The 17990-nt window shown below is 29.2% G+C and overlaps 2 protein-coding genes across 2 annotated transcripts; both read right to left on the bottom strand.

Moving 5' to 3' along the window:
• Positions 1–4153: 4153 nt before the first annotated feature.
• LOC108685475 (protein kinase C-like 1B) lies at positions 4154–5300 on the bottom strand. The gene is made up of 3 exons (XM_018190262.1): positions 5090–5300; positions 4390–5013; positions 4154–4305 (listed from the first exon to the last, which is right to left on the bottom strand). Exons 1-3 carry the CDS (start codon positions 5298–5300, stop codon positions 4154–4156), a joined length of 987 nt encoding a protein of 328 aa, XP_018045751.1.
• A 144-nt stretch (positions 5301–5444) lies between these two features.
• LOC108685369 (splicing regulatory glutamine/lysine-rich protein 1-like) lies at positions 5445–11615 on the bottom strand. The gene is made up of 3 exons (XM_018190126.1): positions 11600–11615; positions 11212–11528; positions 5445–5720 (listed from the first exon to the last, which is right to left on the bottom strand). Exons 1-3 carry the CDS (start codon positions 11613–11615, stop codon positions 5445–5447), a joined length of 609 nt encoding a protein of 202 aa, XP_018045615.1.
• Between the last annotated feature and the right edge of the window lie 6375 nt (positions 11616–17990).

The raw sequence follows: 17990 nt of genomic DNA, 5'->3' as shown, positions 1-17990 counted from the left end.
GCTACGTTGTATTATCATGTATCATTATGATGTATCATTTGCTATGTTTGTATTACAAAGGCAATATAAATTCTCTTTGTTATTTTCTAAATAGAATATAACAGGTAGACGATTCTGAAAAATAGCAATGATCTGCGCGTAGTAGCAAGTCATTTTCTTTGTGCATTAAACGATATATATATATATATATATATACATATATATGTGTGTGTGTGTATATAAACACAAGGCAAGTCAGGTACTTTTATCCCGAAACACTTTTCTATCGTGTCGATGGGTTGAAGAAGAGAGATGAGTCATAAAAGGACACATGCAATTAATAGTAACCATATTACGACCATCGATATGGTATAGCTAGCGAGAAATATACATATATTGGAAGTACACGGAGAAAAAAAGTATCGACACAGTGTTATCGGTTAATATTTCTGGCGCTCGAAAGGAGATTAATTCACTCAAAACAATCGAGTGTTAATCAGCAAATTTTATCGAGAAAAAAAATTCGCCAGTTAATCCTCGGTCATTTTAGCAACAACAGCAAGACGCACAATCAATGAAAGTCTCGGGCGTCCTTTCTTCATATCGCCTTCCTATTTCGAAGACGCAAAAAATTCCCATTCTGAAAAATAGCAATGACTTGCGCGTAGTAGCAAGTCATTTTCTTTGTGCATTAAACGAGATATATATATATATACATATGTGTGTGTATATAAACACAAGGCAAGTTACCGTCAGGTACTTTTACTCTGAAACACTTTTCTATCGTGTCGACGGGCCGAAGAGAGATGAGTCATAAAAGGACACATACAATTAATAGTCGTAACCGGATTACGACTATCGATATGGTATAGCTAGCAGGAAATATATACATATATGAAAGTACACGGAAGAAAAGTATTGACATAATGTTATCAGTTAATACTCCTGGTGTTCGAAAGGAGATCGACTCGCTCGAAATAATCGACTAGCAAATTTTAATGTATCGAGAAAAAAAATTTGCTGGATCATTTTAGCAACAACAGACGCACCATCAATAAAAGCCTCTTGCCTATTTCGAAGCCGCAAAGAATTTCCATCGTATAATTTCAAAAGATGTGAATCCAGATGTCCAGAAAACAAGGAGTTGTCCGTTTGGTTCTCTTATTTTGCAAACCTAAAAATATATATTTATATAATGATGATATCATGATGTCCAATTGCACTTACCGTCGCTGATGATAGCAAGATGATAGCGCATCGGGAGCATGCTGCGACCAGTTTTCGAGTCATTATGCCTCTACTATGCGTTTTCTGTTACGCGGAATTTCTGTGTGTTATATTTTTATATACTTTTAGACTTTTCCAATATAAATATCAAAGGTAGCAATTTATTGATAGCATAGGCGCATCGTGGAATTTTTTTCGAGGGAGGGATGTCAATCAACCCAGGGATGTACCATGCACCAATCAGAATGATAACCAGAAAAAAAAAGATTTTGCTATTGTACTGAAAAGAATGTCACTGTACTAATTTTGTTGTTGTAATTTACAACAATTTTTAACATTAAAGAATTTCATTTTTACAACTTTTAATCTCCTTCTTATTTTGAAGAGGAAGAATGTTACATTTTGTATAACATCATGTAACTTTTACTTATTTTTTTTAAAACTTATTTTTTTAAAAACTTTTTTAAAAAAGAACAATATAGTTAGTACAAGAATGTATCAATTATAGCGTTTTTTGGAACAAAAATCTTACGAAAATTTTCCTTATATATCGCATATTTTTTGTCAAAGCTCGAACTAATAAAAATATTAAAACTTACTTATATAGTCTTCTAACAAGAAGAAAAAATATTTTATGTAACAGCAAAAAACATAAAATCAAAAATAAAGTTGTTTTTTTACATTTAAAAATTTGAAAGAGAGGAGTTCAATAGAGTATATACATCGCCAATTCAAAATAAAATATTTTCATTAATAAAGCAATGAAAAATTTATCCCGCTTCCTAGCACAAATACTACAATCCCTCACTGGAATGTCCGAATCACACATAATCAACTCAATTTCTCACTTTTCCCAATTATTGAAGATATTCCAATTAAAGATTTCCCTCTCTCCTTATCCATATTTTCTTCTTTCTCCGCACTACTCCAACAAGCATAGTAGCATAATATGAAAAGGAATGGCTCGAAGGAACAGCTCAGTATCAGGCTCTTTGCTCCGATGAAGTAGACTAAGGTTTACGAATCGCATTCCAAGAATGGATCTGGATACGAAGGAAACTGCGAAACGCATAATTTTAAAAAGCTTTATAAAACAATAGAAAACTATTAGATTCATACCAATCGATGAATGAATGTATGCTATCAGGATGTGCGCTAACGAGACTCTCTCAAAATGAAATAATTAATAAAAAATTTTGGTGGGGGTTTAAACTCTTCCCTCCTCCCTGGATACGCCCATGATTGGTAGCAATTTTGCTATCAAATAATTATTGAAAAAAAACACATCCAGAAAAAACTAAATGATTTTTAGAAACTGTGTATAATAAACATACATTTATAAATGTGTATGTGTGCTGCATTACGCAGAACTCATTTCCATAAATCGCATGGAGTGTAATTACGAATTTGCGTAACTAATAAATTGCTACTTTGATATTTCTATTGGAATAGTTTGAATATAAAAATATGATGATATTGGTTATCATATATGCCAAATTTGATGGGACATATTGTAATTGAATTTCGCGTAACAGAAAACATAGAACCGTAATGATTCGAAATATGCATAATGGCTTCTAATAGATGACATGATACATGTTACATGAAAAATCTGTCATGGGATGGCATCCTAAAACTTAAGAGTGCGTGAGCGTCTAAAGTGAGCACAGCTCATACGCACTATATGCAAAAGCAACCTATCTACCTAAGCATCGAAATACGCTTAGATATACTTGTTTTTACAAAGATATTAATCTCATGTTGTATACAATAATATGTATACAATAATAGCTATGAGAATTTACAAATGTAAATTTACAATGTTCGCTACAAGTTTTCCTATTTTAAACTAAATTTCTTTTACGTTATCCTTCTCGCTTATGCCTTGTTAAAATAAATAAATTAGATATACGCAAACATATCTACATATTCAATAATTAAAAGATGAATGATTAAGAATATGAAAAAGAATTATTAAAAATGAATAAAAAAAAATGTGCATCATCTTATTGCAATTAATCTGATCCATACTCATTTATTTTTTATTGAATATGTACATGTGTAAAATGCAAGACTCAAGCAATACGCTTATTTTCAATCTCTTACTATTTCTTGAAATTCTTTAAAATTTTTATATATTTCATATATTTTACATATTTTATATATATTTATATATTTATTATATGTAAGTACATAATATTTGATTGTATATATGATAGAGCTATTATTATTATTATGTGAATACATATATGATATAAATTATCAAATATATATAACATGGCTATTTCAAATCAAGGTATATGAAAATATATATTTTTACTTTGATTCGAAATAGATATGTCATATACATATATTATAAAAAAAACAACCAATGAACATATATATAATACATTCTAAAAATTTATTTTTTTAAATTTTTATTTTTTATAGACAAAAACATATGAAAGAAAGAAAAAAATAAAAAGAAGAGAAAAAGAGGAAAAAAAGAAAAAGAGTGGGAATAGTTATTGATAAATTATATGTCTTTATATATTTTAATTGGAAATTACTATTGAATTCTCTACTTAAGACCATTATAAATCAAGAAAAAAGTTCTATTATAAGACAATCGCCTGATTTATATATATATATATATCGTATCCTATTTCATCTGAAATTGAATAAAGTTTTTTTTCAATAATTTCGAATTCTTATTAGTAGTTCTGATCATGCCATGTATATTTCAATTGGTCAAAAAGTTTTCTTTTGCGGTAGGTAAAATCATTTCCATCAGACGTACCTCAGAAATTTCGAGCAGTTTCAAAACCGTTTTTTATACTTAACAAGATAACAAATGCGTAGTACAAAACAACGCATTAAGCGAGAAGGATGATGTTATAATAAAAGCGAAGGATGATATTAACCGAAACTCGTCATCTCATATTACATAGTTATATTACATCTCATATTACCTGAATGAATTGACGTCTCTATTTATTTCGGAGAAATCACGAAACTGTTCTTCATAGATGCGCCATCTAGTTAGCATTAAACATGGAGGCGTTAATGTAGGATCCTGTTTTGTATAATATTTTTCAAAATTTAAGGCTTCTTTTTCATCTCCCTAAAAATTTCGAGAAGCAATTGTGTAATACTATCCTGTATTATTTAGTATTTATCAATTAGAATAATAAAGTGCAAGACTCACTATAGGTATAAATGGAGGTGTTATTTGACGTGCTTCGAGTGCTTCCCAATTGAGATTTTTGAAGAATGGCTGGGCCTTTATTGCATTTTCACCACCTTCGGCTGTGACACAGCCTAACCTCAAATTAGGTTTTTTTGTCAAGAAGGCTTTTATGATGGCTGTTGCTTCTGAAGAAATCCATGTATCCATTTTTAACTCCTTGTATAAAATAATGTCTTTTAACTCATTAAAGATTTGTAAGTTGGATTTATTATACATGTTTGTAACTACAAAAGGTAATTTTCCAAGTATCAAAGTGTGCATGATTACACCCAATGCCCACCAATCAACACCAGCATTATACGACTTTTGATTAAAGATCTCTGGGGGAGCGTATTCAGGCGCCCCCCAGTATGGTAACGATGGACATTTTCGATTTCCAAGTTTACACATTCCGAAGTCCGCAATCTTGCAGTGACCTAAACGGTCTATCAATATATTGTCCATTTTTAAGTCACGGTGTATAATGTGATGTTTATGCAGAAACTGAAGTCCAAGTGTCACTTCTGCTGCATAGAAACGTGCCCACAGTTCTCCGAGCGGATATGGAGAAAGTTTATCATAATGGTATTGCAAATCACCTGAAATAAATCAAGAGATAATAGAAGTATTCAAATAAATAGTATTTCATATTTTATTATAAAATGCAATTATTACCGCCACTCATATATTCCATAATGAATCCTACATGAGAGTCGGTGTGAAAACATCCTATTAGTTGAATTAAAAAAGGATGTTCTGTTGCAAGGATTAAAACGTTCTTTTCCATCATAATATGTTCTATATCTTCTTTGTCTCTGATTTCACTCTTTTTTAAGAGTTTTACGCTATAAATTTCATCGGGATTACTATTCAGTTCAGCTAACATCACTTTACCGAAACCGCCTCTACCAAGAACCTTAATAAATTTAAGATCATCTATATCAATTTTTTTATCATATCTATTTTTGTTAAATGAGCTTTTTAGTTGCGAGTCATCTTTGGAGCTAGTTGGATCTCTTTGACTCAATTGTCAATCAACAACTTTAACGTTAGTTGAGTTGTTCCAACTTGCGCCCGATTTGCTTGTCTGAGCATCTCTTGAAGATGTTTTTGTTTTTGACTTGTACTTCGACGCATCCCAGTGTTTCTTAAATTTGATTACTTTTTGATTTTTTGTCTCCTCTTCCTCAATTGTCTCAAAACTTGTACGAGGCACAGCTATTGGTATTATTATGTTACTTTTTGAAATTTCTCCATTTTTCTCAATTACATTAATGTTTTGTGGAGTTCTTTCTTCTTCTTCAACCTAATTGAAAAAATTTTTTAAATTACCATTATAAAATCATCATCATTACAAAAATTTTTCACCGTTTTTAGATCTCATATAGACCGTTTTTAGCCCGTTCCTATCCTTTTCTTGCGCTCACAAGCACTCGTGGTGTATCACGAGAGACGATAACGAGTATACATGAGTATGATCATGAGTATTTTTGAGTGAATTGTCCGTTTTCAATATTCGTTTTTTCGCTATGAATATTTTAGAGTGGATTGTTCACTTTTAATACTCATTTTTCCGTTGAAAGTATTTTTTAGTGAATTGTCCGTTTTTCAGTTGGTAAGTGAGAACACGTTAATACATTCCTCTTTTAATAATTATTTATTTATCGCGTTTATTAATTATTACATTAATTTTATATTAAACGATTAAAAAGTATTTTATTTTAGTATAATAATTTTTAAATATTTCATACAATATCTAATAAATTGAAATGGAATTCAAACAGTAAAGTAACTTCGATATTTATATACTTCTCGCCAAAATTTACCCTACAGAAATCAGAAAGAAGGATTGAAATAATTTGCAGGCAACCAATCTATTATATACGCCTTTATGTTACATTAGTATTATAATTTTAATTTTACTGTAATATTGATAATATTATTATGTCAATTGAATCGATTTGTCAATGTAATAAATAGCCTCCATTGTATAACATTCATTACTATATTTTTACTATAATATACATGACGTAATCTATAGCTTAGAATTATCTGGACATAGTCTTGTTTAGAATATACGGAATTTGTAGCGAATCGGATTTATGCCTAAAACGCATACACAGGGGATTTTGGATTAAATATATTAAATTCAATGCATTACATATTAAAATATACTTCCTTACATCATAACTATCGTAATGAATACAAGATTAAAATTATTATCTATTATTTTTAATATATTATATATTCACTATTTATATTCCTTAATAAAACTTTGTAAACATAATAAATTACTGCGTCATTTTACATTGTATTTCCAACTATTATTTATAAATATTTTATGAGTCGTATATTCTGAGATCTGTGTGTGTGTGTGTGTGTGTGTGTGTGTGTGTGTGTATATATGTGTGTTCTGCTTACTTATGTACATCTTACAAAAATAATTATATTTAATACATTGTATACAAATATATGTAATGTTATACAGATATAGGTATATATACACGCACAAACGGTACATATGTATATGTACATATATATAGTATATGATGATATTAGGGTAACTTCGATATGTATGTCGCATTTATTAAAAATTTACTTTATCAAGTATTGTTAATTATGTTTAAGAATAAATATATTATTCTGATAAAAACATTTACTAAAAAGAAATTAGAAATAAGAAATATTTAGTTTTCATGTAAAATTAAATATGATATAAAAGAAACTTTTAAAAATTTTTGCATTTTTACCGCATTTTATTTTACACACACACACACACACACGCGCGCGCACACACATAGAGAGATCTTAAAATAGGTTCATAAAAAAATATTTACAAATAATTAGAAATACAATGTAAAATTATTTTTAAATGCAGTAATTTATTAATTGTTTTTACAAAGTTTTATTGAGGAATATGAATGATGAATATATAATATACAATACTAAAAATAATAGATAATAATTCTAATCTTGCATTCATTACGATAGTTATGATGTGAGGAGGTATGATATGTTTTATGTAACGCATTGAATTTAATATACTTAATCCAAACTGTGTATGCATTTTGAGCATAAATCCGACTCGCTAAAAATTCCGTATATTCTAAACAGGTCTGCCTCCAGATAATTCTAAGCTATAAATTACGTCACGTATATTATAACAAAAATGCATCCTAGAGTTATCTAGATAAACATAATTCCTGAACGCAATCTTCATGAAGATATATCACATCAAGCTAAATGGAGAATGAAATTAAGTACTTGTATTTTGCTATACTTCGTTCTTTATCATCTCTCTATATTTCTGTATTACCAAATAAAAATTTTTTCTATTCCCTATAATAATGATTTAATGTGAGTTATATGATAAGGTTGCGCTACTTATTATATTAACAAATCGATTCAACTGATATAATAGTACAATATTAATAGATATTATTAATATTGTAAAAAATTAAAATTAATAATACTAATTTAACAAAGGCGTATGTAATATATTGCCAGGTTGCCTGCAAATTATTTCAATTCCTTCTTTCTGATTTTTATAGTGTAAATCTTGGCGCGTAGCGTATATAAATATTGAAGTTATTGAATTCCATTTCAATTTATTAGATATTGTATGAAATATTTAAAAATTATTATATATATAAATATTAAAATAAAATACTTTTTAATCGTTTAATGTAAAATTGATTGATTGATAATTAATAATCGCGGTAAATAAATAATTATTAAAAGAGGGACATATTAACGTGTTCTTACTTACCAATTGAAAAACGGACAATCCACTCAAAAATATTTCCAACGAAAAAATGAGTATTGAAAATGAACAATCCACTCAAAAATATTCATAGCGGAAAAACGAATATTGAAAATGGACAATTCACTCAAAAATATTCATACTCATTTATACTCATTCTTCGTTATCATTCTTCGTGATATACCGCGAGTGCTTGTGAATGCAAGAAAAGGATAAAAACGGACTAAAAACGGTTTAAAAATGATCCATTTGAGATCTAAAAGCGATGAAAAATTTTTATAAGGGGTACTCATTGAATAAAATGCACCTCTCAAATTAACCGTTCACGAGGGGGAAAAACGAGCTAAAAACGGTAAAAAATTTTTATAAGGGTACAATTTTAAAAAGTAATAATAAATTCAGTTATTATTTAGTATAAGAGACTACTCTCCAATGATTCATATGTTGTCATGCCTCATAACTTTGAAAATTTTGATTATCGCTCGTTGTTTGTTAAAAAGTTGATAAAAAAAGCTCATTGAAAAAATGTAGTTTTTAAGCAAAGAATTTGTTTGTAAAGCGGACATTCCCAGAAAAAGAATCAAATATATCATCACACACAACGATTGACTGGACTAACTTTTGCAGAGAGGAGTAATTCATGTAATTTAATAACTTGATAAAATTACATAAATGGAGAACAATGTCAATTATTTGTAAAGCAGGAAATTTATGTTTTGGAAGTAAAATATTTGTATTTTTTGAAACAGTAAACTTGTTTACTTATTTAAAAATTCTCTACTTTAATAAATATTTAATTACAATCTGGCTTCTCAGCTCATGAATCAATGGTTAACAAACAACCAAAATTAAATTGGCAGAGAAGGAATTATTGTCGAAATCAATGAGGCAAAATCATATAAGAAAAATTATATAAGAAATTATATAAGAAAATATTTTGCGCTGTTAAAGCAGGGAATTTGTTTTATCGGAGTGCAGTCGCGTCCAAAAGTTAGATTTTATTGATAAACTTTTTTTATTAATAATTTTTTAAGAAACAACGAGCGATGACTAACATTTGTCCAAAGTCACTCGGGGTCATGATCTTGATAATATATATCAAGGTTAAGAAATCATTGGAGAGAGTAATTCCTTATACTAAACAATTAATGAAATAACTAGTAAATACCTTTATTTCAAACTTTTTACACCTTGGTATCATAGACAAATCTAGACATTTCTTGTGCACGGACCGCGTGCATGCTAAAACAATACAAAATACATAAAGTATCTTCTTATAAAAATGCTTGCTTCCAAGATGTAATACAGTACGTCCAAAGCTATAGCTGCATGCGTGATAAGACATATCCGAAAATTATTTACTGTAATATCATAAGCAGAAATAAAATTGAAATTCACTTAATATTATTCTCAATATAAAATTAGCAGTAGTTTCGATATTAAAAATATTACCAAGATAGCACATTTGGAATTTTTATTGAAGGACGTGTGACAAATCGAGAAATTATTTAGCTACAAATCTAAATTATATCGAAATGAAATAAAATCAGGAGAGATAGATACCTAATACATTAAAAATCAAAAATCTTTACATTATTAATGTAGCAATAAGTTAAGTAATAAAATATTTAATCATGAAGCAGATTAACCAAGGCGATCGTGTACTGATCGTGGTGAATAAAAAATGCATAAATTGACGCGACAATTATAAGACGTCGTAGTAGTTAAGAATGAACCATTAAAAAAGTAAAACATTAAATCGATGAAATAAGAATCTTAATCGTGATTTTTCTCGTTGTTAAAACTCGCAAGCACACATTCGTAACTGCACACATTTATATACATAAGGATGCAGCAAGTAGATACACAATTATAATCTGTTAATAATCTTCTCACCTTCGCATTTATATCCTTTTTTTATGCCCCTGAAATATAATAGATAAAACACATCATATCCTCATAATCCCTCCTAAGACATATATGTTTACTTTCTCCAATCATACTTATCATCATGCTAGATTTCTTGATTTTTAGATGATTAATGACTTGATAAGAGATTGATGAGAAAGATGATTGATTATTATATATAATTAGAACAGTTCTAATTGGCAATATTTTTAAATAAACAAATAATTTGTAAAATAGAAGGTTAAATCATATCTATGAAAGTGATTTGATTAATCTTTCTCATCGCTTATGAGGATATGATATTGTACCTGTAAATGTTCCAACACCTAAATATCTGAAATAGATTTAGTAAAGTAGTTATATAAAACATATACTTTTGTAAAATCCAAGCAGATAATCCTGTTTAAAAAAAACCTGTTTAAAACGGAGAAAATCCCAAAAAGTGTTTGTGTAGAATACATCCTAGTAACAATACCAAGTTTATTTATTCTAATCTAGGTACTAGAATCTTTTGAATTAAATTATTTATCATAATCCAATCTCCAATGCAAACCAATATTACATACTAGCTAATAAATATCCTTTCTTGACATTACTAATGCAGATAACGAGCAAAGACTAAATACCCAATGCATACAATCCTACATTTTGCAAATTTTTAATTGATTAATTCGAAGTGTATTATTAACTAAATTTTAACGTATTTTTAAATGTAATTACGGGTGAAATATACATCAGTTTAAGCATGCTTCCATTTAAACATTTTCCAAATATTTTGAAGTAGCATGTACTCTGCTATCAAAGATAGCGATCGGGTAAGAAATATTGTATGCAGAATCTTAATCGTTTTTCTACAATGTGCTTTTTGTTTTCTTGCTTTTTGCTATTTTTTACATCTTGTCTTTTTGCTTCTTATCCGGTTTTTTATTTTATATCGCCTGAGATAAAAGTTAACGAACTTTGGAAGAAATAGAAAACACGTAGCAAAAAATAAATTTGTTAATAAAACGGTTGCAAAAAGGAAAAAAGCAAGAGATAAAAAGTAGAGACAGAAACTAAAGAGCACATTGTAGAATAGGCTTGAAACAAAAGCAATGTTTTTCCATAGACATACATACCAAATTACAGTCCTGCATGATAAATTCATGCATTTAAGTGCAGGACGTCTCGTAGCCTTAAATTTATGTCCGTTTATTATTTCTTTTTCTTCTTCTTTTTCATGCTGTTTTCTATGCTCTTTTCCATGCTCTTTTCGATGCTCTTTTCCATGCTCTTTTCCATGCTCCTTTCCATGCTCTTTTCCTTGCTCTTTTCCATGCTGTTTTCCATGCTCTTTTCCATGCTCTTTTCCATGCTCTTTTCCATGGTCTTTCTTAGCCTTGTCCTTATTAGCCTTTATTAGCTTAGCTGCTTCAATAGACTTCTCATGGAAATTTGGTAGTACTAAAATATTAAATCAAGTTCGAGTCAGTATCGAATCATGTATACTTACAAAATAATGAGATTTTTCTTACTTCGTGAATGCGACATTGTTATTATTAGTCGCAACCTTCCCTAAGGAAGATCTAGCCAACCTGCAACAATTAATTTTTATTGTTAATTAGATAGTCCTAAAAATGCACACTACATCTTCATAGCATACTCTATACACAGTTCTCTCAAATTTATTTAAATATTGTGCATAATTCTAACATGAATGCAAAGGACCTAGCCGAATAAGCATATGGAAAATGCCTCCGAATCAAATCCAATTTTGAGTACATTGTTACATTGTTAAGCTTGATAAAAGATTATTTTATATCAACTTTTAACCTGCTAAACTTATTCATATAGTGAAAAATCAATTTCAATTTTTATTTTCCTATGGTGTGAATTAAAAAATCTGAAAAAATTGACACATTTTTTTAGCACCATATTACATTAAAAAAAAATTTTTTCAGATTTTTGAAAAATTTGAATTAAAAAAAATTTTTTTTAATGCATGTTTTTTATGGAAAATATTTAAATACCGTCTTCAAAAAATTATGGTGAATTAATCATTCCCTGATGAATGAAATATGTCGTTCAGATTTTTAAAGGTGTGAAGCATTGTTTCAAAAATTAAAAAGTTTTTAAAATTTAATTAAATTTTTCATAAAAAGGGGGAAGAGAAATAAGACGGAAAGAGAAAGGAGAGTGTGCTTCTCTTCGTACAACTTTCTTTTTTGTTAAATATATTTTACCACACACAATATACAAAAGTACGTGAATAAATGATTAAAAATGGACTGTAAGTCTATAAAGATTTTTATCATCAGGCTAACATCGAGAAAGATAAATATCTGCTAGAAATGTAAACGCTGATATAAGGAATGTTCCTGATCAAAATGATATACTGCAGTAGAAGTAAATATTTTAATTGTGATATCCATTGTACATATAACAGTTCTTCTCGTGCGTGCAGGAAAACTTATCAATTTTAATTTTACCAAAGTTGTCATTCAGAATAGTTTTTAAAAGATTTAATTTAATACTGAAGGTATTCATAAACGATAAATCTTTAATCCCCAAGAATAGTACTCTCATCAAATGTAGTACCTTACGCGCATTCGTGCGTAAAAGCTTTCGTATAAGAATTTCAAATATCAACGTTACTCAGCCACAGGTTTGTCAAGGCATCGATTTTACGTAGCTCAACGTAAAAGCGTCTGTCAGCTTTTATTACTGTGCTGTCATCATGGTGGGGACATCGCTCGAAAAAAATCCCTCCTTCTCTAGAAAGGGCGTGTCGTTCTGTAAAATCGGAAACTGAGTATATCTTAGCGACCCTTTTCAGTATCCCACTCTGTTTAAAATTACTGCTTTGACCTTGTCGCTAGTAGAAGCGACATTTTAACGACTTCCACTACTCGAGTGTAGCATAATAACATCGAAGGCTTCGTAAGGATGCGTCTCGGGTATAGATACGCATACATTAATACATACCTATATGCACGGCGAGTATTCATGAGCACAAAATTGGCTGAATAGAGGATGCCTTGTATGAGAATATTTACTAAACGTTTTATGGTCAACGGAGATATACCCATAAGAACACATATTTCCTTCTACCAAGAAGAAATGACTTTGCAATATTTCCTCCGAACTTTTGATTTAATAAATAATTGGGACAATAGACATAGTGCAGTGACAATGTGAAGACACGCTTGCATTATGTTCTACAAAAGAATTTCGGATAAGAAACTCATGGAACTGTTCAATTTCGTTGCGTTTATCTCATTTTATCTGCAGCGAAAGCATTACTCTGCATTGCGAATGAGGTCAGTAGTAAAATTATTCGATGCAAAAGTATGCGTCACGCAAGACGAATAGTGCGCAGAAGGAAATTAGGCTTTCACGTTAATGAAATATCGTTGTTTAACAAACGGTAACACTTAGCGAGGCGGGATGTGCGCATCAGTAGAGGATTTACGGTTTTACAGCGGAAAATGATTGGATGAGATTGACAGCAACCCTTGCTCGGAAATATAAGGTTTTCTGAGAACTTATTTTGTTAGCAAATAAACGAAAGAAAATTAAAAACTTTTTGCTTTCTTTTAAATTAAGAGATGTTCTTAAAATATCTGCTCTACGTTTCAGAAAAGACATCGATATTTCTTATCACATTCTGGAATCACGAACGATACTACAGATTTGTAAATTCAATTTCCTTTCATTAAATTTTTAGTGATGGTATATAGTGGATGATACATTTGACATCTATTTCCGATGATTTTCTTGTTGTAAAATATGAATTTCGTCCCATCAATAATTTTAAGACGTCATCATTAAAGTCAATACGACGATTTGTTCCTATATATTTATAATTCATTCTTCAACTATAATTATATCTCTGAAACAAACCGCAATCTGTTGTCAATCTGTTATGACACTCTCACCATATACACTAACACACTATAAATTTTTTGAGCATTGAATTGAGTATCTATGCATTGAATTGAGCAGTGAATTGAGTATCTTGCATTATTTTTTTATTCGCATTAAATTCGCCAAAAATTATTGCGTAACACATATATGTATATATACTTTGAAATTGTTCATTTTAACAATTTGCTCTTATAATTTTCTAATAATGTGTCCAATTATAATACTAATTTACAACTAAGAGACTTTATTATTAGATAAATGTAAAAATTATTAAGTAAAATTAAATTAATAAGGAGTTTTTTGAAAAGAAAAAAATTGTCATTTGTAGCTGAAATTATTTACATATGAATCAATCGATAAGTATAAAGAGAGGAGTTTATATTATTCCAGTATTCGTCTTACAACGATTCAATATTTCGGGATGAATGATCGAATTATCTGATATTGGAAAATTATGTATTATTTACTATATTGCGTTACGACGTAAAATGACTTTATATTCAAAGAAACGTATTACTAAATATTTTTGTCAGTTGTTTTAAAGAATCCATATAAGGTCTTCTGAAAAACACAGATTGCTATTATTGGAAGATTACTTGAGGAATTATTGATATTTTATATAATACAATACACATACTATATAATACAAATGTAATGCCGTATAAAACTACGTCGATGAAGCGATCTATTTGATTGTCTCATATATCTTGTTACAATTTTAAATAACTTCATACTCTTAAATTAATTTTAATTAATATAGGAATTTTAAATATTGTTGCTTAAGAAATTAATCCTACACTAGTCTCCTTCGGTTCAACGTTTGGTTAATGCTCTTATGATCCTTTGATGTCGTTACACTTTTCGCTTAATGCAATGGAATTAGAAGCGCAGTGATGCAAGATATTATAAAGAAAGTGATACCATGCCATTCACAATCTCCAATTTCTTGTTCTTGAAAGAGAGGAAAACTGGAACAGGGTCTTATTTGTGAAAAGGAGCGCGTGGGCGTTAGAGAATTGCGAGAGAATTAAATTCCATCGGAATGAATTGTTCATGTTTCAGGCGCAAAGATAATATACTCCCGATGGAATGCGCCCGCCATTCAGAAATAAGTCAAATGTTTCAAGTAAAATAATTGAAAGTGAAACTTACATGTGTATATTGCCTCCATTCCTCTTTCTAATTTACAAAATTATTGTGAAACTTTTGATCATATTCGATAACAAAAGAACACGCACATATTATCGATCTTGTTGTTGTCATTAAAATTTCTGTGAAATCGCTTGTTTATTTACATATTGATGAAGTGTCACTTCAATGTGCCGCTTGAAGTAGCATGTTATACGTGGAGTGTCATTTAGCAAGTCTATTGGAAGAGCGACAAGTACTTTAAACTTTCATTTTTACTATATCAATCATATCCAAGATTAATTTTCTATACCTGTCTTATTTTTGCGCTTAAATCTTTTTTACCCACTTTACATCTTTTTTTACTTTCGAACAAAGCAAATTAAATATATAAAGACACTTTTAAACAAAATTTAATATTTTAATTTTTTTCTTTCATAGTAAAAAACAAGTACGATGTTAGAAATAGATATTTTCTGTTTTAAATAAAATTCATGCAAATATGTGATATCTTAATATACGAGATTCTTAAATGAATTTCACAATGAAACAAAAAGTTATGCAAAAGAGAATTGAAATGCGTGGGCCGAAGAAACGTAGCTCTTTGTTTCATATTTGCAAAGCTGCATGAAATTATAAAGAAATAAAAATTACACAAACGAACCATAAGATCTTTTTTCCTTTGTTAAAACTCTTTTGTTTTTCTCGAGTAGTAGCGATGTTAGTGTGGTCAAACATGCAAACAGACGCGTCAATGATTTTCATTCGCAATATTTTATCATACAATGTAAACCAAAATATTTTATCTTACTCATATTATTATGTTACAATAACGACATAAAAATTAATTTAGTCATATGAACATAATTAACTTAAAAATATCATAAAGGAACATTGATTGTCTGTTAGCATTTAAATATAAATTTAAAATTCGTTATAATTATAAAAAATCAGTAAAAATTTAATAAAGAAAAGCATATGACATATTATCTAATTAATGGTATATTCATAATAGTCGAAATATCTGAGTAATGCTATACTAATCGCTAATTCTTTTCTGCTTTCTAAGTCTACATGAGATTAATATGTATAACCGAACTTCATTTAGTAAAGGAATTACAAAGGAAAGTTACAAGGAACTTTGAATGAAAAAAGCAACAAAAAAAATGGAAGTTCGACGAGCAGATATTGATTTTATCTTTAGATGTCGCTTTTGAGAAAACGAAAGAAATTAATCATAATAGCTCGTAAATATCTAAATATACACTCGTCAATAAAATTATCATATAAATAAATTTACATTAAAATTTCGCATAAATTCAAACGGAACTCCGCGAAAAATGGTCGCATTTAAAAGTTTTTTTTTTCATTTTCAAGAATAAAGTGTACTTTACGAAACTTTCAATGTGTTAAATTGCTAGTCAATTATCTCGTGGTAGTTTACTATGGTAGTTTAGTAGAGTTAGTATTTCAAGACTAAAAAACCATTTCAACGCGCGTTTCAAAGAACTACATAAGTAATATATAAATTCATACGAAATCATATAAGCATTTAAGATCGTTTAAAGCATTTATATAATTTTATTTAATTTGTAAGAGAAAAGTCCTTTATGATGATTATAATGACATTTGCAAAAAAAAAAAATTCATTCGAAGACGAGGAAATACATAATTTATTCCACCCCGTAGAGTGCGTCAAATTGTATGTAAATTTTTTAAAAATAAAACATGTCCTTTTTTTGGAAAGATGCCAGCTAAAGATAAGGATAGATTCAAAAAGATAATACTGAGTGACACATTAAAGTCTGTAAATAATTAATTCTTATTGCAAAAAAATAGTACTTCGGCCGGGAGTAGAACTCGGATCTCTTACTTTCCGGACGAACGTCCTAAGCCTTTCGAGGAATATTTTTAAATTTATTTTTATAATTAAAGGCCTCGATGGTCCAAAGGCTTAGGACGCTTGTCCGCAAGAGATCCGAATTCGACTTCTGATCGAGGTAATATTTTTCGCAATAAGAATTAATTATTTACAGATTTTAATATGTCTTAGCATTATTAAGATCATTCCAAGATACGAATAGCGTCAAATAAAATTGCTAGTCAATTTAACTCGTGATATTACTATGATAGTTTAGTAGTTTTTCAGTCTTGAAATGCTCTAGTAGAAAAACTCTAGTAGAGTTAAAAATCATTTTGGCGCACGCGTTTCAAAGGATTACATAATACATAGGTAATATATAAATTTATGCAGAATTCTACAAGTATTTAAGATCCAGTTAAATCGTTTAAGGCATTGATTTAATTTTTTTTAATTTGTAAGAGAAAAATCCATACTTTACGATGGTTATCATGACAGTTACGAAAAAAATTTACTCCACTCGGTAAAGTGCTTCAAATTATGTAAATTTCGTAAAAAGAACATGTTCCTATTTTTGAAAAAATGTTAAGTAAGGATAAGGATGATTCAAAATCCATTGAAAGTTTGTAAAATACACAGGCTTTACTTTTAAAAATGAAAAAAAAATTTTTAAATGCGACCATTTTTTGCAGAATTACGTTTATTGGAATTTATGTTAGGCGTATAATATATATATATAACAAGAATATTTGTTATTTTTGTTATGTAGTATACAAATATGTAATATTTTTTGAACATATTAACATGTTGACATTACAACTGCCGATAAACTGTACGTCCGAGTAAAAACCTGATGCGTTCTCGCAAGCGACATTTCATTAAAGATACTAGTTCAAACCTTCATCTCTATCAGGTGCTTCCTTAGGAGAGAGAAAGAAAGTTTTGCAGGGATGAGAGAAAGAGTAAGAGTGTGCGTGCGTGTGTGGTGTGTGTGTGTTTTGTGTGTGTGT

The sequence above is a fragment of the Atta colombica genome, unplaced genomic scaffold, assembly GCF_001594045.1.
Source record: "Atta colombica isolate Treedump-2 unplaced genomic scaffold, Acol1.0 scaffold153, whole genome shotgun sequence".
NCBI classification, from domain to species: domain Eukaryota; kingdom Metazoa; phylum Arthropoda; class Insecta; order Hymenoptera; family Formicidae; genus Atta; species Atta colombica.
This window is presented reverse-complemented; position numbering and strand designations above follow the sequence as displayed.

What these genes read in the sequence shown, in the direction of transcription:
- LOC108685475 (XM_018190262.1), bottom strand. Translation starts at nt 5,300, where the DNA reads ATGTTAGCTGAACTGAATAGTAATCCCGATGAAATTTATAGCGTAAAA. An exon ending in TATGGAATATATGAGTGGCG is followed by an intron (nt 5,014 to 5,089) that starts GTAATAATTGCA and finishes GATTTATTTCAG; the next exon opens with GTGATTTGCAATACCATTAT. An exon ending in TCCATTTATACCTATAGTGA is followed by an intron (nt 4,306 to 4,389) that starts GTCTTGCACTTT and finishes ATTTTTAGGGAG; the next exon opens with ATGAAAAAGAAGCCTTAAAT.
- LOC108685369 (XM_018190126.1), bottom strand. An exon ending in TGAATTTATCATGCAGGACT is followed by an intron (nt 5,721 to 11,211) that starts GTAATTTGGTAT and finishes TTTTTCAATTAG; the next exon opens with GTTGAAGAAGAAGAAAGAAC.